Source organism: Mustela nigripes, chromosome 3, assembly GCF_022355385.1.
Source record: "Mustela nigripes isolate SB6536 chromosome 3, MUSNIG.SB6536, whole genome shotgun sequence".
In the NCBI taxonomy this organism is placed as follows: domain Eukaryota; kingdom Metazoa; phylum Chordata; class Mammalia; order Carnivora; family Mustelidae; genus Mustela; species Mustela nigripes.
In genome coordinates this window covers 26,004,537-26,025,789 of record NC_081559.1, presented here as the reverse complement: position 1 = coordinate 26,025,789, position 21,253 = coordinate 26,004,537, and the positions used below count along the sequence as shown (strand labels likewise).

The window sequence follows — 21,253 nt, the reverse complement described above, 5'->3', positions numbered from 1 at the left end:
TTTCTCTCCTACCTACATATTATCTTTTTGGTGAGCTTGGTCTCCTTGGTCTCCTCTTTACATTCTGCTGCACTATGGTAGCCCAGCTTCCTAAGCGTTTCTCTCCTACCTACATATTATCTTTTTGGTGAGCTTGGTCTCCTTTGGGCCTCATTTTTCTCCCTGTCACATTTAGTCACATCCTTCCTTGGGTTCCAGTCACCAGTAACATCTTCAAGCTCCTGAGCATAACACACAACTGTACTCCCTGTCCCAGATAAATGGTCATTTTAGGACATGGAATGAAAAGAATTCGTCTGTGGATAGACTGCTTTGGCACAAATTGCTTTTTTGTTCCTTGCCCTCCTGGAACCACCAAGATGGTAGAACAGAACAGTGTGTGCTAGAATTTTCCGGGACTGAGAGGGGAAAGGGTTTAATTTAAAGAAAGAATCTCCTGGAATTGGGAGACAATATATAGGCTACTAGGACCAGAGAAGGATGGAAGTTATTGGAAGTTTAGACAGTGGAAGTTTCTACTTCCTGGGTGGGGTCCTTGTTGGAGAGATTGCCTGAGATATTGTCAGAGTCAAGCAACTCTACAATGCTGTAGGGGGAACAGTCCTCCAGACCTAGCTTGCTGCACAGCCAGCCACAGAAGCCTTTCTCCATGTCCCGAGCAGCTTGCCACCATGCTCCCCAGGACCATGAGAGCTGGACCACAGCAGCATAGAGGCCCAGGGAAGAGGCCATGGCCATGATGAGCACTGGATAGAAGAGAATGAGGCAGGGGCAACATGAGATCTTGTGCCAGAAGGTCCTCTCCTCATTGTACACAAGGAAGATGTTGTACCAGGTGATCGTGCCATAGTAGAAAGAGACAACAAAAGAGAGGATAAAGACCACAGGCAGACAGACCAGTGTCCAGAGGACCACATGGGGCCCACGATCCGCTCCCATTTGGCAGGCCTTTCTGTCTTCAGGTGTTATCTCCCTTGATGACCCTTTAGGCTTCGTCAATTCTTGCAGCTCCTTCTCTGTTAGTGTGACATGGATGTCCACCATCTGGCCCTTTTTCTTTCCTCGTGTGATGGTGCCAGTTAACGTGACATAGCGGCTGTCCAAGGGCATGTTCCACATCCCTGCAGGGCATCAAGGATGTGACGTTAAGGTCAGAAGAGTGGACATTTAATCACAGGGTCATCATCTGAGCTGGAGGCTGAATACCACAGTTCCTGTTTTTATAGCACCTGGCACAGTCCTGGAGTCAGTGATTATGGGAAGATGAAGTGGGTGGACCTCCCTCCCTCCCTGATGTTATGACTCCCTCAGGGGACTCTTATTCCACACACGTGGGCTCTGAAGAAACTGTGAAGCAGGTTGACTTGCTTTTCAAGTTCTCTCTCCACTTTGCTGGTCCTCAGTCTTGGCACGATCTCTATAATATGGAGGGGTATGAGGAACTTTGCCATAGACACCAGTTCATAACGACCTTTTTCTAGTGTATAAGTGCGTGAGTATCACTGATGTGTGTGAAGATTGTGCTGCACATGTGTCCTACCGATGGGCAGTGCACTCCCCTTCCCTGCTCATCTCTGTCTCTATGCTTCCTTGAGACGAGGCTTCCTCACATGCCTATGGTCATCTCAGCCCTCATGTCCAAGCTCTGGACACACACACCACACGTATCACACATGTACACTGTCCTCATACACATACCCACACATTACCACCACCACCACCAATCTGCCGTCCTTTAGTCATCTGGAAGTGACACCAGAGCTACTGAAACACAGAAGTCTGTGGCCCCTTGGTATGTGAAATATAGTCTACAAGGGGAGGTTGGGCGGGGTGGGAGGGGCGTAGTAGGCTACTGGAGTAGACTCCAGTAGGCTGGAGTCTTTCTTCCATGGCTGGAAGAAGTAGGAAGGTTGTACTGTTCACCCAAAACCTAATGATCTCAAAACCTCCCTCATCTCACTAAACAGTAAATGACACCACCACATCCTTCTCTGTTGCTCCTGTCAAAACTCTAGGAATCATTGCGGACTCCTCTCTTTCTCTCACTCCCTACCTCTGATCCATCAGCAAGTTCCAAATCAGACCCAGAATCCAGCCTGTCAGGGCACCTGGGAGGGCTCAGTCAGGTTAAGCATCTGCCTTCAGCTCAGGTCATGGGATCAAGTCCCCCATCAGGGACCGTGCTTCTCCCTCTGTCTGCTGCTCCCCCTGCTTGTGTGTACTCTCTCTCTCTCTCTCTCTGCCAATACAAAAAATATTTTTAAAAAAAGAATCCAGCCTATTTTCCCTAGCTAGCTTTCCTGAGGTCACCCTGGTCCAGGCTTCTACATTAGTGCTATTGTGGCCTCAGGGTTGGGACAGTCTCTTATCAGCTTCTACTCTTGTCCCTTAGAATCCACTCTTTATAAAAAGCCAGAAAGATGGTTTAGAAATAGAGGCTATCTCTCCTTTGCATAAAAGTCCTCCAATGACTTCCATTTGCACTTTAATCAAATCCCAAACTCCTTACTATGACTTGCAAGGCCCAGCATGAACCTCTCCACCACGGCTGCTCGTCTTCCCTGAGAACAGGGGAGTAGGCCAGTGGTGCTTCCATCTTAGGATCTTGGCCTCATTTCATAGTCGGCTCCTTCATTTCGTTCAGATCAGCTCAAGGGCCACTTTCCAGAGATCCTCACATGGCCAGGCGATCTCCTTCCCCACGCCCTCCACTGATCATTTTGCATCACTGTGGTTTACGGTCTTTGCAACTCATACCACTCCCTGAAATTAACTTTGAATGACTGCCTTGTTCACTGTCGGTCTTCCCTTCACTAGAAGGCAAACTGCACAAGAGCAGAGATGTTGCTGGTCTTTTCTACAGTGGGCTTATGTCTTAGAGAACAATCCTGCTACACAATCGATCTACCTTACCCGTCTATTGCTGCATGATGATGCTTAGTCCGGACACTCCACAGCTCCGTTAGCAGCAACAGGTATTTTCACACATGCATCCTTATGCCCATGGGCCTAAGTTTCATGGGATACTGAGAATTTCTAGAATGTAAGACATGCAATCTGAATTTAATAATTATTAATAAATGTCCCTACGAAGTGGGTAAAACAGAATTCCATTTCCACTGGAGGTACATTGACAGCACAACTATTTTCTCACATTGATGTGATCCTAGTGTACCCAATTTTTGGCCAACCTACATGTAAAGGAATATTACCACTCACTGCTATTGTAATTCGAAGGTTCCTGATTATTATAAAAGTCAACTATTTGCTTCTTTATCTTACATGTATTAAGTAATTAGCATAGTCTTAAAAAAATAAATAATTAGCATAGTCTGCTTGTATTATTAATTTTTGTGTATAAATCGGTCTCTTCGCTTACACTAGGAGTTCAGAAAGGACAGAGATGATCTCTGCATCACTGCGAAGAGAACAAAGTCAATGTTTAATAAATACTGCTGATCTGTAGAATGAAGACTGTGATATCGCCAAAAGAAAGGTATCAATAGGGGTGCCTGGGTGGCTCAGTGGGTTAAAGCCTCTGCCTTCGGCTCAGGTCATGATCCTGGGCTCCTGGGATCAAGCCCCACATCGGGCTCTCTGCTCAGTGGGGAGCCTGCTTCCTCCTCTCTCTCTGCCTACTTGTGATCTCTGTCTGTAAAATAAATAAATAAAATCTTTAAAAAAAAAAAAAAAAGAAAGGTGTCAATAAGTCAAAGTAGGTCAGTGAGCCAATCCCTGTCTTCTGGAGAATCCTCATTCCTTCCTGTGGCTTTAGGTAAGTGGCCCCAGAGACTCACCTTCATCTGCAGGATAATCTAGGAAATCATCTCCCTCCTCTTCTTTAGGCCGGTCTCCACTTTCTGATTCCCCAGGCCCCTCATCTAGTTTCTCATTTTCTGACCGGTAGATGATGATAGATTCAGGGCGGGACTCTTTCCTCTTCTTTTTCCTGCGACCCATTGTGGATTCCCCATCCAGGGCCAAGGCAGCAGCCACAGCCTTCCTCAAAGAGCCCTGGTGGTGAGGGCTTGGGAGCTGGCCCTCGCCTTCTACGGGTGCCAGCTCGTCCATGCTGCTTCTCTTGTCTAGTTATTCCTTGTGAAGAGTCTGACTTCCTTGAGCAAACTCACGATCCGCACAGCACAGAGCTTCTTCCTGGATGGGGCTAAGCAAAGATGTTCCGTCAGTGCGTTTCACAGGAAAGATAGGCAAGCAAAGCCATCAATAGGAAGGAAATAGGATGAGATGGAAAGGGGTCTGGGAGATGATTCTCAACTTGCCCGAAAGCTTCTCCTCGCTTTCCTTCTCACATCACTGTATTTGGGGAATGCTGCAGAAATACTCTTACAAGATTGGATTGTCGTGAATAAAATTTTATTTGTATTGTAATAATATTTGTGTAATTTATGCAAACTTATAAATTATGCAAAACCCATCAGTTCAGCTGGGAGATGTTGAGTATGAGAAAGTTGGGTGAGAAAGCCTTATAGATAAATGGGATTTAAGAACTACTCTAGCTCCCACCAAACATGACAATTTGGATGGCTGGGGCCAGTAATCCAGTCATCTGGCTGTTGAGTCCTGCAACCATACTCAAAAGGATGAATGGAACTTTTAGAAAACTCCCCAAAGATGGCACAATGTCACCAATCACGTCTACCATGGTATTCTATGAAGAGCACATGCCTCTTGGCTTCTTGTTAGCCCAAGATCCCAGAAAATTCCTGGGTTCTCTCCTATCACATGTGGGGAGACCAGTGGAGAGGATGCATAGTTGCCCACTCTTAAGATTCTCTCTCCTTTCTGTTCTCCAGGTAAAAAGAGGTGGGGAGAGAGGAGAATCTATGTAACATCCTTTAAAGACACTGACTGGCCCGTGATTTGGGTGCATTGAACCATTGAGAAGACAGAAATGCTTTCAGTGCTGCTACCAAGCAGGGAGAAATTAGCAAATACCCAGTTAGTCAAATTCAGGCAGCTAGTTGCTCAGATGGTCTTTTTTTAAAGTAATCTCTACCATACAACATGGGACTCAAACTCACAACTCACAACCCTGAGATCAAGAGTCTCATGTTCCACCAACTGAGTCAGCTAGGTGCCCCACTCATAAGCTTGCTAGCTATTTATTTATTTATTTATTTATTTTTAAAAGATTTTATTTATTTATTTGACAGACAGATCACAAGTAGGCAGAGAGGCAGGCAGAGAGAGAGAGAGAGAGCGAGGGAAGCAGGTTCCCTGCCGAGCAGAGAGACCGATGTGGGGCTCGATCCCAGGATCCTGAGATCATGACCCGAGCCGAAGGCAGAGGCTCAACCCACTGAGCCACCCAGGTGCCTCTCATATGCTTTTTAAAACAACAACAGCAAACAAGAACAAAAACTAAAACTCAGAAGCATGTTATTATGGACAGTTTCAAACATACTAAATGGAGGACCTTATTATTATGGAAAGAGGCATCTGTACAAAAGACAGAGAACAACCTTAAGGACCCCTCATTGTCCCTATGATGATAGCTTCAATAATAATCAAAATATTCATAGCCAACTTATTTAAAGGCAAACCTCAGACACCATTTCATCTATTTCAGTTTGTTTCTCTCCCATATAAAGAATCTTTGGGAAAAAAAAAAGATACCCACAATATCATCATACCTCATTGTTTTTAAAACAATTCTTTAATATCATCCGATATCCAGTCAGTTCAAATCTCCCTGTTTGTTTAACAGTTTAAAGTCTATTTTCTGGAATTGGGATCCCAATAAGGTCTATGCAATGCACACAGATCTTATGCCTGTTTGTGTGTGGCAGTGCCATCCAGTAGAATTCCTGCATTACACCTCGAATGATGCTAGTGCAACTGAGGAAATGCTTTTTTTTTTTTTTTAATGAATTCTAACCAATTTAAAAATAGCCACATGTGGCTAGGGACTACACTATCAGACTGGTCCATATGTTTGTCCTCCAATTACTTTCCTTCCAATTTCTTTGTGGAAAAAAAGCAGGTTATTTTCCTTGCAGATTCTCCCAGCCTAGGTTTTGCCGACTGCATTCCCACACGGTGTTCTGAACCACACGTACTTCCTGTACACTGGTAGCTAACTAGGCTCGATCGGATTCAGGTTGGAATGTTTTGGGTTGGTTGTTTTGGCTAGACAGTGTTATAGAGGGCATTTTGTACTTCCATCTGGAGACACCTAATGGCATTTTGGCCATTTTTAAAAATGAAATTAGTAGCCATTGATAATCATTGTCTAGACCCACTAATTCACTATGAGTTGCAAAATGGTGATATTCCACTGGATATCAGGCACTGTGAACAAACTCAGTTTTAAACTTGGTAGAGGAGACAAGCAGCCCTGTTATCATCCATTATTATTACAAATTATACTGGGAAAATATCTTTCTGTCATGACTATAGTGATAGCTTCTATTAATATGAAAAATTTCTGAACTACTTACCTCATAAATTCCCCATTCACAAATAACTGTATTTACAATGAAGAGTTGCTAGATTCTACTACAATCCTTCCACCCCAGGATCCTGGAGACAGGCTACTCTCCAGTAACTCCAGGTTGCCTTATTCTCAACTTCCAATTCCTCATTTTGTCCCAGTGGTCTCTGAGTATTTCCTTCCTTTCAATCCCACTTGCGTACCCTTTGATTTCTCTTTATCCCCAACAGTGAGGCTTCTTCTCTCATTTGTCTGAAGCAGTCCTAATGTCCAGTGGGCTGGCCCAAACAGGGGAGCAAAAATAAACAAACAACAAATTGAACTAGGCTCTAAATGCCACTCAATTCGAAGCAAATCTCATGTCTTAAGATTATCCATCTTTGACATTATCATGTGACAGGGCCAACTCTATATCATAATTCTTCAAATGCCAAAACACACTCTTTTCCCCTCATCTCAATGCATCTTAAGACCAATGGACTGACTTCTTACCCCAAAGCCTGAGCTACCTTCTGGGCAAGTATCTCTGCCTGATTACCCTTTGTCCAAGTTCTTGTCTTCTACAGTTTATTTTCTTATATATCTCTCCACTGGATTGCAGGCACTTAAATTCCACCACCTTTGTGTCCTGGGCACATAGCCCAGACTGGAATAGAGAGATTTTGACTGACAGAAGTGAAATGTTCCCAGGTAGAATGGGAGGGTTATAGGAAGTCCTCAAGCCTGTCTTTGCCTGGGGTGGGCTAGGCTGTTTGAACAGAAGGCGCATCTTCACCATCTTAGGCAAGGAACTTGCCTATGACATGTTTCAGAACACAAAAATCCAGAGCACAAAGTCTTCCCAAGATAAATTGATTCAGAACACAATGAACCCACCTATTAGAAAGATTAAAGCTCAGGTCATGATCCCAGAATCCCGGGATCGAGTCCCACATCGGGCTCCCAGCTCCATGGGGAGTCTGCTTCTCCCTCTGACCTTCTCCCCTCTCATGATCTCTCTCACTCTCTCTCTCAAATAAATAAATAAAATCTTAAAAAAAAAAAAGATTAAAGCACCTAAGGGAAGTCAGAATTTGGAACTCAGTGATAAGAATGTTGAATTTGATTTAACACATGCTTGCCTTACTGGTGTCAAGAAGCGCAAACAGTGCTCCCCTACCAAAGGATCCCCAGGGCAGAACGGACAGCCAGTGAAAACGGACTGGAAGAAGAGGCTATGTGTGCATCTCCCTAAGGTTAGAGGTTTATTGTTAAGAATGTGCGTGAATTTTGAAATTCTTTCTAAGATTCTGTATTTAATATAAAAATGTTTTCCCTGGTATAAATCCTCTAGTAAAACTGATGCTTGGTAAGTCATACCAAGGTAATTCTATGATGCGGGTGACCTCTGAACGCACCACTTTATATCTACTGTAAGAGTACAAATACCAGAGCTTGAGAGTGTGAAAATAAAGAAATTTCACTTAAAATAGACTCAGGAAGGCCTGGCAGGGGAACTCTGATTCACATACCACTCCTTGCAGCCTGCACAACCAGCAGAAAGAGAAAGTTAAGAATTATCTTGACAATTGTTTTTTTTTTTTTTAAGTCTTATGTGTTTAAGTAATCTCTACATTCAACGTGGGACTCAAACTTACAGCCCTGAGATCAAGAGTCTCATGTTCCACCATTCCATTATCTGCTTTCAAGAAAAGGAAGATTCCTCCCTGCCTCAGCAATAAGGCACTAACCACTACTTGCAGCCAAAGTGAAACGACCACAGCCTTGATCTCTCTGGTCTTCAGTGAACTTGTGTCCAAAACAACTCTCTCCAATTTCCTCTCAAAACTTAATAAAATCTGATCTTACCTTTGTCTCTTTGGACTTATCTATGGTTCATCACGCATTCATGGAATAATAATCACTCGTTATGGGCTTGTGCAAACCGAATAATGTGTGGTGTTCTAAGTCTTCTGTTTGGTTGGCCACGAACCAAAACAAACAGGGACAGACTGGTGTTAGGTAAAAGGAAGAATTTCTAGATCCCCAGGACAGAATAATAAAACAAGAGTCAAGAGAAGCATTTGTGTCTCCTGTAAAAACAAATGTGACTATCTGGTGAGCTGATGAGGTGTGGGAGGAACAATCTGATCTGTAAGCAAGGAGGGCGATGACCCTTGGAGACCCCATTCAAATCCTTTAGAGGAAGTAGGAAATAATAAAAAGAACTGGTGAGCTCCTGGTAATTCACCTTAAGGATCTGTTCCCTGACTCCGGTACAGCTAATTTTACACAGGTACTCAGTCAGTGTGTACTAGCAAAACATGTAACTGCCTCTGACTCACCTCAAAACATGATCTGAAGGGCTCCTGGCTGGCTCAGAGCCCCACGTTGGGTGTAGAGCTTACTTACAAAACAAAAACCAAATAACAACAACAACAACAAACTCCATGATTTGAGAGTACAAAATGGCCCAACAAACTTTAAGATGGTTTGTTTGGTAGTTATGATAAAAGATAGCCCTCAGAAATGGTTTTAAACCTGTCCATTGATCAACAACTTCCCTCAGTGGAGATGTTTTTGGAAACCAGCCCATCAGAGTCCATCCCTCATTTCTAGAAGTCAATCAGGTCAGTACATTTACCTGTCAGAAGCCAGGGGCTTCCACGGATGAATTGACTTTCAAAAGTTTATTCAAACAGACAGTTGTTGGTCAAACAGGTTTAAAATTACTCCTGGTGACTACCTGTTATGGCTAGAGAAAGTACTTTTTTGTTCTATTTGCCGTGAGGATGAAACAAGATCAGGTATGTTTTAGAACAAGGCATATTCGTTATTTATTGTCCTGTAACAAATTACCACAAGCTTCGAGGTCTAAAAAAAGAACTACATATTCTCCTATACAGTACTCTGTGCCAGTCATCTCCAAGTGTCTCAGCTGGGCGAGGAGTCGTCTTCTCAGTCTGCTTCCCACCTACAGAATTTGGGGGTCCAAAGGCCTTTTTGCTTTTGGACAGTCTCTGAATTCCTTAGGTATTCTGTCAATACAATTCTCTTAAAACTTTGTGGCTCTCCTGTGAATAGTTTTTCTGGATCAGAAATGTGAGAGTATCTTAGTTGGATGATTCTGTCTCAAGGTCTCTGAAGATGGCAGGGCAGCCCTCATCTGAAGGCTTGGATGGCATCAGAGGATCTGGTTCCAAGATGGCACACTTGCATGGTGCTGACTCAGTTCCTCCCTATATGGGCCTCTCCATGGGCTGTTTGAGAATTCTCACGACAGTGCCTGGTTTCCTTCAGAGTGATCTGGGAGCAGATATTCTTCTTGACCACTCCAACTTTTTTTTTTTTTTAAGTTTGTTTGTTTATTCATTTATTTATTTTTTGAGTAATCTCTATACCCAATGTGGGGCTCAAACTCACAACCCCAGGATCAAGAGTCACATGCTCTTCTGACTGAAGCAGCCAGGTGTCCCTCAACTGTACTCTTGATCCTCTTATCTTCCTCATCCTTGACTTCCTTCCATTCTCTAATAGCTCAACTTCTCCCCTTTGCGGATTCATTTTTGCCTGTAAATAAACCCAGAAGTCCCTATGTGGAAAAACCAGCTTTACCTTGCCACTTACTTAATGCAATGTCCTGTTTCTTTGTTTCATAACTATGCTTCTCTGTCAAATAGTCCATTGCCATTATCAGTTCATCCTCTCAATGTCCTGTTCTCTTTACCATCTTTTCCTCCCTTCTCCCAAACCCCTTTCTAACACACACACACACACTCCCCAAATGCACACAAGTAAGTCATGTGCAAAGATAAGGAATAGGTCGGGAAATGAACATTTACTTAGCCTTATGTGCCAGGCTGTAAGCTCAATTTTTAATGCATGTTACATAATTTGCACATCTCAACAAGCTCACTGTTACGTAAAGTGAGAGAACCTGGTTTTAAGCCTAAATTGTATAACTTCAAAAGCCCAGAATTTTCCCACCAAGATTAAGAAGTCAAGTGTTCGTGGTGGCTGCAGTTGACAGTTGATGGGTTTTTGTTTTGTGTGGGTTTGTGTGTGTGTGTGTGTGTGTGTGTGTGTGTGTGTGTGCGGTTTGGGGTTTTTTTGTTGTTATTGTTTGTTTGGTGTTGGTTTTTGCTATCTCGGCCTCATTCCACTTTCCTTTGGTGATAGACCCACTCTTTCCTATGTTGAATACAGCCTTAAAAGTCACCAGAGTGGCCCCAGTGATGATTTTTCCATCCTTGTCCTCCCTGCCCATACCACAGCCCCAATGCTGCTTAATTCCAGGTCTTTCTTGAACCTTTCTTTACCTTCTTTGACTTCCTGTCTTCAATCTCTTGCTCCCTCTCAAATTCTTCTTTGGCCTCATTTACTCCCTTATCTATCTCCTCCACCCACAATGGCCAGCCCTTTGAGACTCCATTCTCAACCCACGGCCCTCTATTCTCAACAGTATATTCTTCTCCTGTTGAACTATGCAGCCTTCCTGCCTACCTCTGCAGGACACCTCTATGCCAAGAATGCCCAAATATGGATGTCAAGAATTAATGTATCCTCCAGATGGATTTCCAGCAGCCTTGTGGATATTCTCTACTTAAATATCTCATCAGGGGCACCTGGGTGGCTCAGTGGGTTAAGCCTCTGCCTTCAGCTCAGGTCATGATCCCAGGGTCGTAGGATCGAGCCCCACATCGGGCACTCTGCGAAGCAGGGAGCCTGCCTTGCCCCCGCCGCCCCCCGCCTGCCTCTCTGCCTACTTGTGATCTTTGTCTGTCAAATAAGTAAATAAAATCTTAAAAAAAAAAAAACAACCCTCATCATTTCTAGCTATGCATGTTTAAACCAAACTCATCTCTTTATTTCTTAGTGTTACGAAGAGGACAGGTAAAGGGGGAAGGGAAAGGAGAATGGGAAGGGGAAGGGAAAAGCCTACACCATTTATGTTGTGCCTATTCTCATAAAAGAACATTTGCTTACTGTATCATCTGTTAGTCTCTGTGTTACTTGCTTCTATATGGTTTTCCCATTTCATTACATTCTAATACTTTTTTGGACAATACTATGTGCCAGATATTGTACAATTGTCCTAGGCACAATAATCCTAAGAAACAAATACTATTTTACAAATGAGGACATTTGGACTTAAAATTAGTAAGAACTAATACTTATTGGATATTTACTACGTGTCAGGTGCTGTTCTGCTGTTCTAAGTGCTTTACAATAATCATATTACTTAATTGCCTCAGCAAACCAATGAAGTAGGCACTATTTTATTCCCATTTAGAGAAGCAATTTGCTCCAAGTTACGTGGTAGTGGGGCTGGGACTTACAGCCAGGTTTGCTCATTTAAAGCCTATATTCTATTCATGGGGGGCCATGCTGTCTGCCAGCATTTACCCAAGATTCTATACTTAAACCCTTAGAATTGTCTTGGATGAATCCATTTCCCATGTTAGAGATGGATTCCTATGTCTCCAATAGTAATCACTCTCTGCCACTCATTCCTATGAAGTTTCTTTGATAATGTCTTCACTTGAATGTTTACTACCTCCATATACCTCTAATACTACTTCTTCCAAGCTGGTCTCTCACCTTCCATTTCAGAATTCTTCCTCAACCATGTTAAATGGTGATTAACAAAAATACATCATTTTTATGTTGTCCAGTAATCATCACCATCTTGCCATGACTAACTAAACTATACCTAAAGGGTCTGTCTGGAGTTTGAGGCTCTCCCCATTCATGGCCCATGCTAGGCTTCAGTAGCAAACTTTCCCCTTCTGCACAACATGACTAGTCAACACATGTACTTATGTTAGTTCCATCACCATCTTCACTCTTCTCAAGCTGTTTCAAGCCTGGCTCAAGACAGACTCACTCACTCATGTCCCCCTACTCCAGCCCACCCATCTGTCCCCACCCCAGTCCTACTGTTGCAGAAGAGTGGGGAGAATGGAATGAGTGTTCAAGTATAAAATAGCTATGATGGATGGATACTTCAAAAATGCTAGTTTCCAATCCCTTTCTTTTGCCTTCTTCTACTCTGTATTTTAGTAGCATTTGTCCTCTGTGCTATGCTCTCTCAGTGCTTAATTCTGCAACATTTCATATCATCTGGCATTGAGTATGAATGGCTTCATTATTTTTCATTCATCTTCCCAAGGAGATTATACAATTTTAGAAATCAAGACCTTTCTTATACTTCTTCACCTCCAATGGGAAGATCCTATGGTTAGACATATAGCAGACACTCAATATGTCCTTGTTGACCCAATAGGGCAGAGGGGAAGGGAAAGTGCCAATCAGACACAGGATATAAATGGTAGTGCCTGGAGGGTTCAGTCCATTTAGGATCTCACTCTCGATTTCAGCTCAGGTCATGATCTCAGGGTCATGAGATCGAGCTGCTGTTGGGTCTCCTGGCTCAGCGTGGAGTCTGTTTCTTCCTCTCCCTCTGCTTCTCCCCCTGCTCATGCTCTCTCTCTCTCTCAAATGAATAAATAAAATCTTAAAAAAAAAAAAAAGAAATAGGATATAACTGTTAAGAAAGGAAGGCTTAATTATCTTCCCCATTTTTGTACACTTTATTATGCTGTTAATATCCGATCTGAGAAGCAGGTTCTGACCATTTCTCCTTCCTTTTAGAGTCCATAAAAGAAAGAGTAAAACAAATTCCCCAGTTTCCAAGGCTTTGATCAATAGAATTAAGAGAGGAGACAGGACTTTGCTCTTTTCTCTGGAAGTTAGGCCTCGCCCATCCCTCACTTCTACTGCAGTCTGAAGATTATTAATAAATGTGATACAGCAGAACAGTAACTTCAATCAAACACTAACTCTAAATTCTTGGTCATCCTAGGGGAAAAATAGATTTTAAAGAACAAGTTTAGATTCTCATGCATTAAATAACTGGTTTTAAGCTACTCTTGAAGGAAATTCTGCAGATAATTTTTAATTCTTTCATCCACCACTTTTTCCCACCTCCATTGCTACCGTTCTTGTCTAAGAGGTCTTGCTTTGCTTTTCTTTCTTCCTTCCTTCCTTCCTTTCAAGATTTTATTTGTGTATTTGAGAGAGGGAGAGAGAGAGTACTCATGCCTGTGTGTGTGGAGCCTAATGCAGGGCTCAAGACAGGGCTGGATCCCAGGGCCCTGAGACCATAACCTCAGCTGAAACCAAGAGTAGATGCTTAACCAACTGAGCCACACAGACACTCCAAGGACACCCTTTCTTACGTGTGGTTCTAAAAACTGCTCCTTGTCTTCTGGCTTCTACTACTGTTGTCCTCCAATCAATTCTCCACTCAGCAGTAAGAAAGAAGTTTTTTTTTAAGATTTTATTCATTTATTTGACACACATACAGAGAGAGAGAGATCACAAGTAAGCAGAGCAGCAGGCAGAGAGAGAGTGGGGGAAGCAGGTGCCCCACCAAGCAGAGCGCCTGATGTAGGGCTCAATCCCAGGACCCTGAGTTCATAACCCGAGCCGAAGGCAGAGGTTCAACCCACTGAGCCACCCAGATGCCCCAGAAGGATCTTTTGAAAACATAAATAAACTCGTGCCACTTTCTGCTTTAAACCTCCAGTGACTTCTTACTGATACAAAACAAAATCTAAAGTTTTTCATGTGGTCTAAGGACCTACATACTGTGGCCCCTCTATCCTGCCATCCTATGTAATATACCACCTCCTTCACAAATACCTTCTATGCTACAATTGCACTGGCTGCCTACACATTCCTCAGGAGCACCCAATGTTTTACCACTTAAGGCCTTCAATACTGTCTGCCTTGCCTTGTTTCTGCTCCAATCTCGCCCTATCACATGGTGAGCATCTTGCTATTTCCCAAATCTCTGTTTACTTGTCAGCTCCTCCAAAGCTTTCCTGACACCAAGCCTAAAACGGGCTCCCTACCCTGCTTTTCATGATTCTTTATCACAGCAGCCTGTTTCCTGTATAAGACTTAACAACATCCATAATCAAGTTCTATTTCTTCTTTCTTTTAATTTAATTTAATTATTTGAGAGAGTGAGCACGAGCAGGGGGAAGAGCAGAAGGAGAGGAAGAAGCAGACTCCCTGCTGAGCAGGGAGCCCAACATGGGAGCTTGATCCTGGGACCCCGAGACCATGACCGAGCTGAAAGCAGATGCTTAACTGATGGAGCCATCCAGGTGCCCCAAGTTCACTTATTTTGCTTGTTTATTTTCTATCTCCTCTACTAGACTAGAAGGTCTAGGAAATAGTTCCATGTAAGTAGGCCAACACATACATGTTTGTTCAATAAACAAATTTTAAGTGACTGAATTAATGATTTGGGCTGGGGGAGCAGTCTGAACTGGTAGTAATTAAAGATTAGTCTGATTTTTGTCAAAGACTGAGACTGAAGAAAGGTTTAATAAAAAGACATTAAGGGGCACCTGGCTGGCTCACAGGATGGAGCATGTGACTCTTGATCTCAGGGCTATAATTTCGAGCCCCACATTCAGTGTAGGGAATACTTAAAACTTTTTTTTTTCAATCTTAAAAAACAGAAAGGAATATTAAAAAGTTCCTTTATACTTAATAAACAATTATGGTATAATTTTATCTGTTTTCACCTCCAGTAATGGAGGGTTCTGCTGGTCACATGACTCTCCTCCTAAAGATAACATTTCCCAGCATCCCTTGCATCAGGTGTGATCGTATGACTAGTCTCTGGCCAAAAGCATGTGAGCAGCTGTGATGTGTGCAACTTCTCTGCTTGGCCCTCTCTTACCTCTTTTCACGTTCTTGAGACCTGGAATGTGAATCTGATGAGCCATCTTTCACCAGGCAGACAAAAGCAACCCAAAAGAGATGACAGTGGACTGACACAGAAAGAATAAAAGCCATTAGAACAGCCATAAACCCTCTTCCTCTGGATTGTAATATGGGAGAAAAATATTTATCTTGGGTTTTTGTTGTTGTTGTTGTTGCTGTTTTTAAAAGATTTATTTAGGGGCACCTGGGTGGCTCAGTGGGTTAAGCCTCTTCCTTTGGCTCAGGTCATGATCTCAGGGTCCTGGGATCAAGTCCCACACCAGGTTCTCTGCTCAGCAGGGAGCCTGCTTCCCCCTCTCTCTCTGCCTGCCTCTCTGCCTACTTGCAATCTTTCTCTATCAAATGAATAAGTAAAAATCTAAAAAAAATAAAGATTTATTTATTTTGGAGAGAGAGATGGCACAAGCAGGAGGGGCAGAAGGAGAGGGAGAGAGAATCTCAAGCTGACTCTACCCTGTGCCCAGAGCCTGATGTGGGACTTGATCTCACAACACTGAGATCATGACCTGGGGCAAAACTAAGAGTCAGTGGCTTAACTGACAGTACTACCCAGGCCCTACAATATTTATCTTCCTTTAATCCAGTATTATTTTGGTCTCTTAAGGCAGCCACACAGAAATCCTACCTAATATACTAGAATTGCCCCAAAAGTTGGTGGGTTCTAATTTGTCAGCCCTAATGCATAGGTAGATCCTGACACACATTTCAAAGTTAGAGCATAAAATGACATCATCCCTGATAATGGGTGGTTTAAGCAGTTTTTATTTTCCTGGGGGGGGGGCGGATTCTAAAACTCAGCTGTCCAGTACAAAGGACATCACACTGATGTTCGCTCAGCACCCACACCCTCACCCATGAAACCCAATGGAGAGCTCAGTACAGTCTGTACTACCATGGCTAAATGTCAGCCTACATTCACATGTTGAAATCATGTTTCATATGTTGAAATTCATAATTATTGAATTTGTATGTTGAAATGAAGATTTTATTTTGTGCTTGAAATGAAATGTTAAAATGAAAATTTTCATTTCAACAGATGAATTCATGTTTAAATTTGTATGTTGAAATATTCGTATGTTGAAATCTTAATCCCCAAGTGAGGGTATGAGAAGGCAGAGTCTTTGGGAGGTGATTAGGTTATGAGGGTGGAATCCTCACACACGAGATTAGTGTCCTCATAAAAGAGACCCCAGAGAACTCTCTTGCTCTTTTTGCCACGTAAAGAAACAGCAACAAAATGGTCATCTACGAATCAGGCTCTCACCAGACCCCGAATCTGCCGGTACCTTGATCTTGGACTTTCCAGCATTCAGTACTATGGAAAAAAATGTATGTTATTTAAGCTACCCAGTATGTGGTCTTTTCATTACAGCAGCCTGCACAGACTAAGACAGCTAGTATTCTCTACGTGTAAGGAGTTAGACAATAGTGTCCTAAAAGGAGTTTTATTAAAAGAAAATCAAGAGTTCCTAGGCATTCAGTAAAAACCCAAAGATTCACAACACCACAAAGTGAGCACACCTGTCCAGCTATGGGGCCTTTCTCAGGCTGAGTCATCACAAAAGTCTCAAGTCCTTGCTTTCTGCCCTCCAGTTCCCCTTCAGTCACTCAGTCACTAACTGCTGCCACCCTCCTGCCCCACCCCCCCGCAACCCCTGCCAAAAACACACACCTCCACAGTGGTATTACACGGCTCCTTTAAGGACCTCTCACTATCATGCATGATATGGATAATTTCCCCGGAGTCTGTTCCCAATTCTCTGCTCCCAGGTGGTCATGGGAGCAAACGTGATCCAGTGCCTTCTCCAAACCCATCCGGATACCCAGCATAACTTGGGGGATTTGGTGGGTGGAGAAACCAGGAAGCTTTGAAGCCTCTGCCGAAGTGTGCATTGCAGGAAAGAAAACAACCTGCATGGATGAATTATGGCTGGAAAAAGCTAATAAAGGGCAAGGACACCCGGCTTACCTTCTGGATACAATAAGGAGTGTGTGGGCAGCAGGGGAGGGATGCTATGATAAACGTAAGACCACAGGTCTTTGCAGAAATAGGAAGTTGTTTCCCTCTCTTCCACCCACCAAGCCAACTGCTTTCACAGAGAAACACAGGCCCATTTGGCATAGGTTGTTTAAAATTTCCTGTTAAAGTTCTGGATTTTAATTGTTGTGATTAGTCCAAATTTAAATAAATTTCCATGTAGACAAACCACCAAAACAAAGCAAAATATGAATTGTCTGCTATTTTGCTACCTTTGGTTTACAAAGCTTCAAATCAAGGCACCCTGTGTCATTGATTTCAGAACAATCGGGGTTTTTGTTTGTTTGTTTTGTTTTTTATTTCCATACTCCCGCAGAGTTGTTTGGTCACATATGTGACCAGTTGTGACCCATATGGTCACATCTCCCTTTCCACGGAACCTGAATTGGGTCTGGAAGAGTAGAGTATGATCATTTTCAAGTTAACCTACTACTATTACTAAAGTGAACTGTGCCTTGTTCCTGCCTTACTGCTCTTTCAGTTCTCATTTCTGTATCTGTCACCCAAAGAGCCACATATCCCCTGTCTGGGGTGGCCATACCCTTCCACTAGCACTGTGATTTACCACCACGAGATGCACTATGTCAGCTAGGAAATAAAATGCTTACCATTTTACCATCAAAAATCACCATTAGCTCCTCTCAGGAAGATAGTCTCATCAATGTAAAGGTAGAAAGGAATCTGGCTCAGAATGATGTCCATGATTGGAGCCATGTTGGATTAGCAACTTGAAACTTCTAATCTGGCCAGTGGCTGTTAGACTGTATCCTGTTCCTTCATGGTCCGGTGAGCAGTATCTCTCAGGTCACTGCCCAGTCTACCTGACCTGAAAGGCTCTCACACTGAAGGCTGGTTCATCATTTAGAAGCATCTGGCTTGTCTACAAAGGAAACAGCTCCCGGTAGCGAGGGTAGTGGGTTACGAGGAGCTCGAGCATCTTAGTATTGTTAAGAGCTATAAAATTGGATCTTCCTTGTCTGAGCTTTTGTTCGTTTATAGGGAAACAGGGGTGGCCCTATTCTCACTCCCATCGTATCTACATGCTAGAATGAAAACTCTACAAAGGCAAGGACAGGGGTCCCTGGGTGACTCAGTCAGTTCAGCTCCTGCCTTCAGCCCAGGTCATGATCCCATGCAGCCCCATGCACGCTCTTTCTCTCTTAAATAAATAAAATCTTCAAATAAAAAGAAAAAGGCAGGGACAGCTAACTGTACCATCCACTATACTGGAAACACTGACGCTTTGTTTCCTGTGAACTGTGAACTGTGAATTGGTTAAGAGTCTTGTTTATGTAAGCTGGTTCAGTTCTGGACTCTTACTTCAAGGTGAGGGCGTGGGATGGGGGTGACTAGATGCCTCACTGACATTCTTTTTTGCACCAAGAATCTGTGAGGCTGAGTGAGTGCTGAGAATCTCACAGGCCCCCGTCAGTTATGAGCCAGCAGCTGCTTTGAGGCATGAAGAGAATGAAGTTACCAGGCAGATGGGGTGGGGGAGGGGTGGGGAGATGGGTGAGCAGCAAGCACATCCCAGAAGACAAGGCAGTCAGTGCTAATAGGGGATGGCGCAGTGGGAATGTGGAAGGATCATGGCCCAGGAGATACCTTCGCCCCCGCACCCCCGGAGAGCAAAGGGGGCAGTGATGCAGAGCGTAGGACAGCTTTTGATTCAGCCAAAGGAACATCAGTGTAGCATGGCGTGGATGCCCTGTGAAGAGATGGCTCAAACCAGAACCAGAATTAAAATCTAGAAACAAGGAGGCTCTATTGCTGAACCTCCGGACCTTGTGGGGTTAGCAGTCTTTCAAACCCTGTCCTTGGTGAGAGACTGGGCAAAGAGCACATGCCTTTTCGTTTTAACAGATCTCTTAAAGAGACCTCAACATTTCTCTTAATCACAGACTCTCTGGACAGTGAAAAAGGGCCTTTCTGACTGCTCAGACTGCAACTTCCTTGCAGCCCTGGAACGGCTCCTTATCATCCTCAGCGGGTGACATTGGCTTAAAGCCAGCCCAGTCGCCTTTTCACTGGAGGACTTGGGAATCCCTCAGTCTCCTCAGTCGCCATACAAAGGCTGCAGTGGATGCAGGCCCACAGGGACCCACCCTGGCAGAGCTATGTGAATCCACAGGTCCAAACCAGATCACCAATCACATTAAATTACACTTTTGATAAAAGAATCTTTAAAAGTAACAACGTACTCTTTGCTCTCAAGAAAGAAAGCAAGGAATTTTCTAGAACAATAAAGCCCTAGACCTGAGTCACTATTTCTCATCCTACTAAAAAACAAATACTTTGTCATTGAAATCAAAGCACTCTCTAGCAAATGGGAAGCAGAATGTGGAAGAGGTGTCTTCCTTCCTTTAATGAGTATAGATTGGAATTCGTCATCAACAAATGAGAAGGGCAAGTTTTCTTCCTTTTTCTTTCTTTCTTTTTTTTTAGAGAGAGAATAAAGTGCAAGAGGGTGGGGAGTGGGATGGGGCAGAGGGAGGGGGAGAAATCTCAAGCAGGCTCTGTGCTCACAACCCTGAGATCATGACCAGAGCTGAAAACAAGAGTCAGGTACTTAACTGACAGAGCCCCCAGGGGTCTGCCAGGGCAAGTATTTCTTAAAGGAGGTCCAAGGAGAGTAAGGTGATGGGAGATCAGAGAGGAAGTGGTGTCTGATACCACTTTTTTTTCTTTTAGTGTTTCCTTTTTTAAAATAAACATATAATGTATTATTAGCCCCAGGGGTACAGGTCTGTGAATCGCCAGGTTTACAAACTTCACAGCGCTCACCATAGCACATACCCTCCCCAATGTCCATCACCACACCCCTCTCCCCCTTCCCCCTCCCCCCATGATTCCACTTTTAACAAGACCCATTTCTAATCTGCTTTGTGAATAACTAGCTGGGGGGTGGGCCCAACAAAAGGATGGCCTTTGTTTGCTTTTACATCATTTTAATACCTTGTAGGTGAAAATACAGAACTCTGACAGCACACGGAAATAGCGTGTTCCCTGAATTCTTAAGACCACAGCACCACACACATTCCCTAGATCTGCCAAATTCTTAGGCCAAGTCTCAGTAGGACAGTCCAGGCATAAGCTCTCTCTGGTGGGGGGACAAGGGAAGCTAGATGAACAATGCGGAGGAGAATCTGAATAATAACCCTGGGCTCCTGGACATCAAACTGCGGATGAGAAATCCCACGCCCCTCCCCCCATCCTCCGAATGCTTGCTTCCCTGCTTGAGGAATGAACCCGATGATAGGATCTCACACACCTACATCAGAGTCCTTGCAGGAAGCACACACCCGTGGATTTGTCAGTTCTGCAGCCTGGCTGAAATGGATTAGATCTCGAATGGGGTAAAGGTTGCATCTCCCCTTCATTCCTGGGCAGGGAAAGGGAGATGAGGTGGCGGTGGGCTCGAGTTTATTTTTAAGATCCTTTATTGTCTTGGTTCTGTGGATAACTACAAGGGCATCCCACTCCCCACCCCCACCCCCACCCCCAACTCAGCGCTCAGCGTCCCTTCCAGAGGGGGAAAGGATCTGGACGCCAGATTTCTTCCCCCGCAGCTAAGCCTGCCCCTTTCCTTCCCAGCCAGAGGCACACAGCAACTGGAGCCGGAGCCTGCAGCCTCTCCTTCCCCAGGTGCCCTGGAGAATTCTATCTTAATTAACCAGGAGACCTAAAGCACCGAGGATTTTTTGGAAATGAAGCACGCGCCCGCTTTTTGTCTGCTTCCCTTCCTCCGGTCCCCACGATGGCACCGAAATTTAAAAACAAAAACCCAAACCCAACGAACAAGGGATCTCACCTACACATGCCGCGGACAAAGTCTGGCAGAGGACCCAGACCCGGTCCGGCAGCGCCGCGGGGGAGCAGCCGTCCGCTGGGATGATAGGGACCTGCCGCGGCGTGGGGTGGAGGGGGGGTGGTTGCGCGGGCGCCGGGGGCGGAGCGACGGGGCGGGGCGGGGCCCG

General features: G+C 44.0%; 1 protein-coding gene across 1 annotated transcript; it reads right to left on the bottom strand.

The window, feature by feature from the left end:
- Nucleotides 1-6: 6 nt before the first annotated feature.
- TMEM169 (transmembrane protein 169) lies at nucleotides 7-21,209 on the bottom strand. Its single transcript, XM_059392670.1, has 3 exons — nucleotides 21,088-21,209; nucleotides 3,798-4,165; nucleotides 7-1,121 (listed from the first exon to the last, which is right to left on the bottom strand). Exons 2-3 carry the CDS (start codon nucleotides 4,069-4,071, stop codon nucleotides 499-501), a joined length of 897 nt encoding a protein of 298 aa, XP_059248653.1. The 5' UTR covers nucleotides 4,072-4,165; nucleotides 21,088-21,209; the 3' UTR covers nucleotides 7-498.
- Nucleotides 21,210-21,253: the final 44 nt, after the last annotated feature.

Coding starts and splice junctions, on each gene's coding strand:
- TMEM169 (XM_059392670.1), bottom strand. CDS start 4,071: ATGGACGAGCTGGCACCCGTAGAAGGCGAGGGCCAGCTCCCAAGCCCT. Junction 1,122..3,797: donor AGATTATCCTGCAGATGAAG/GTGAGTCTCTGG, acceptor GATGCCCTGCAG/GGATGTGGAACATGCCCTTG.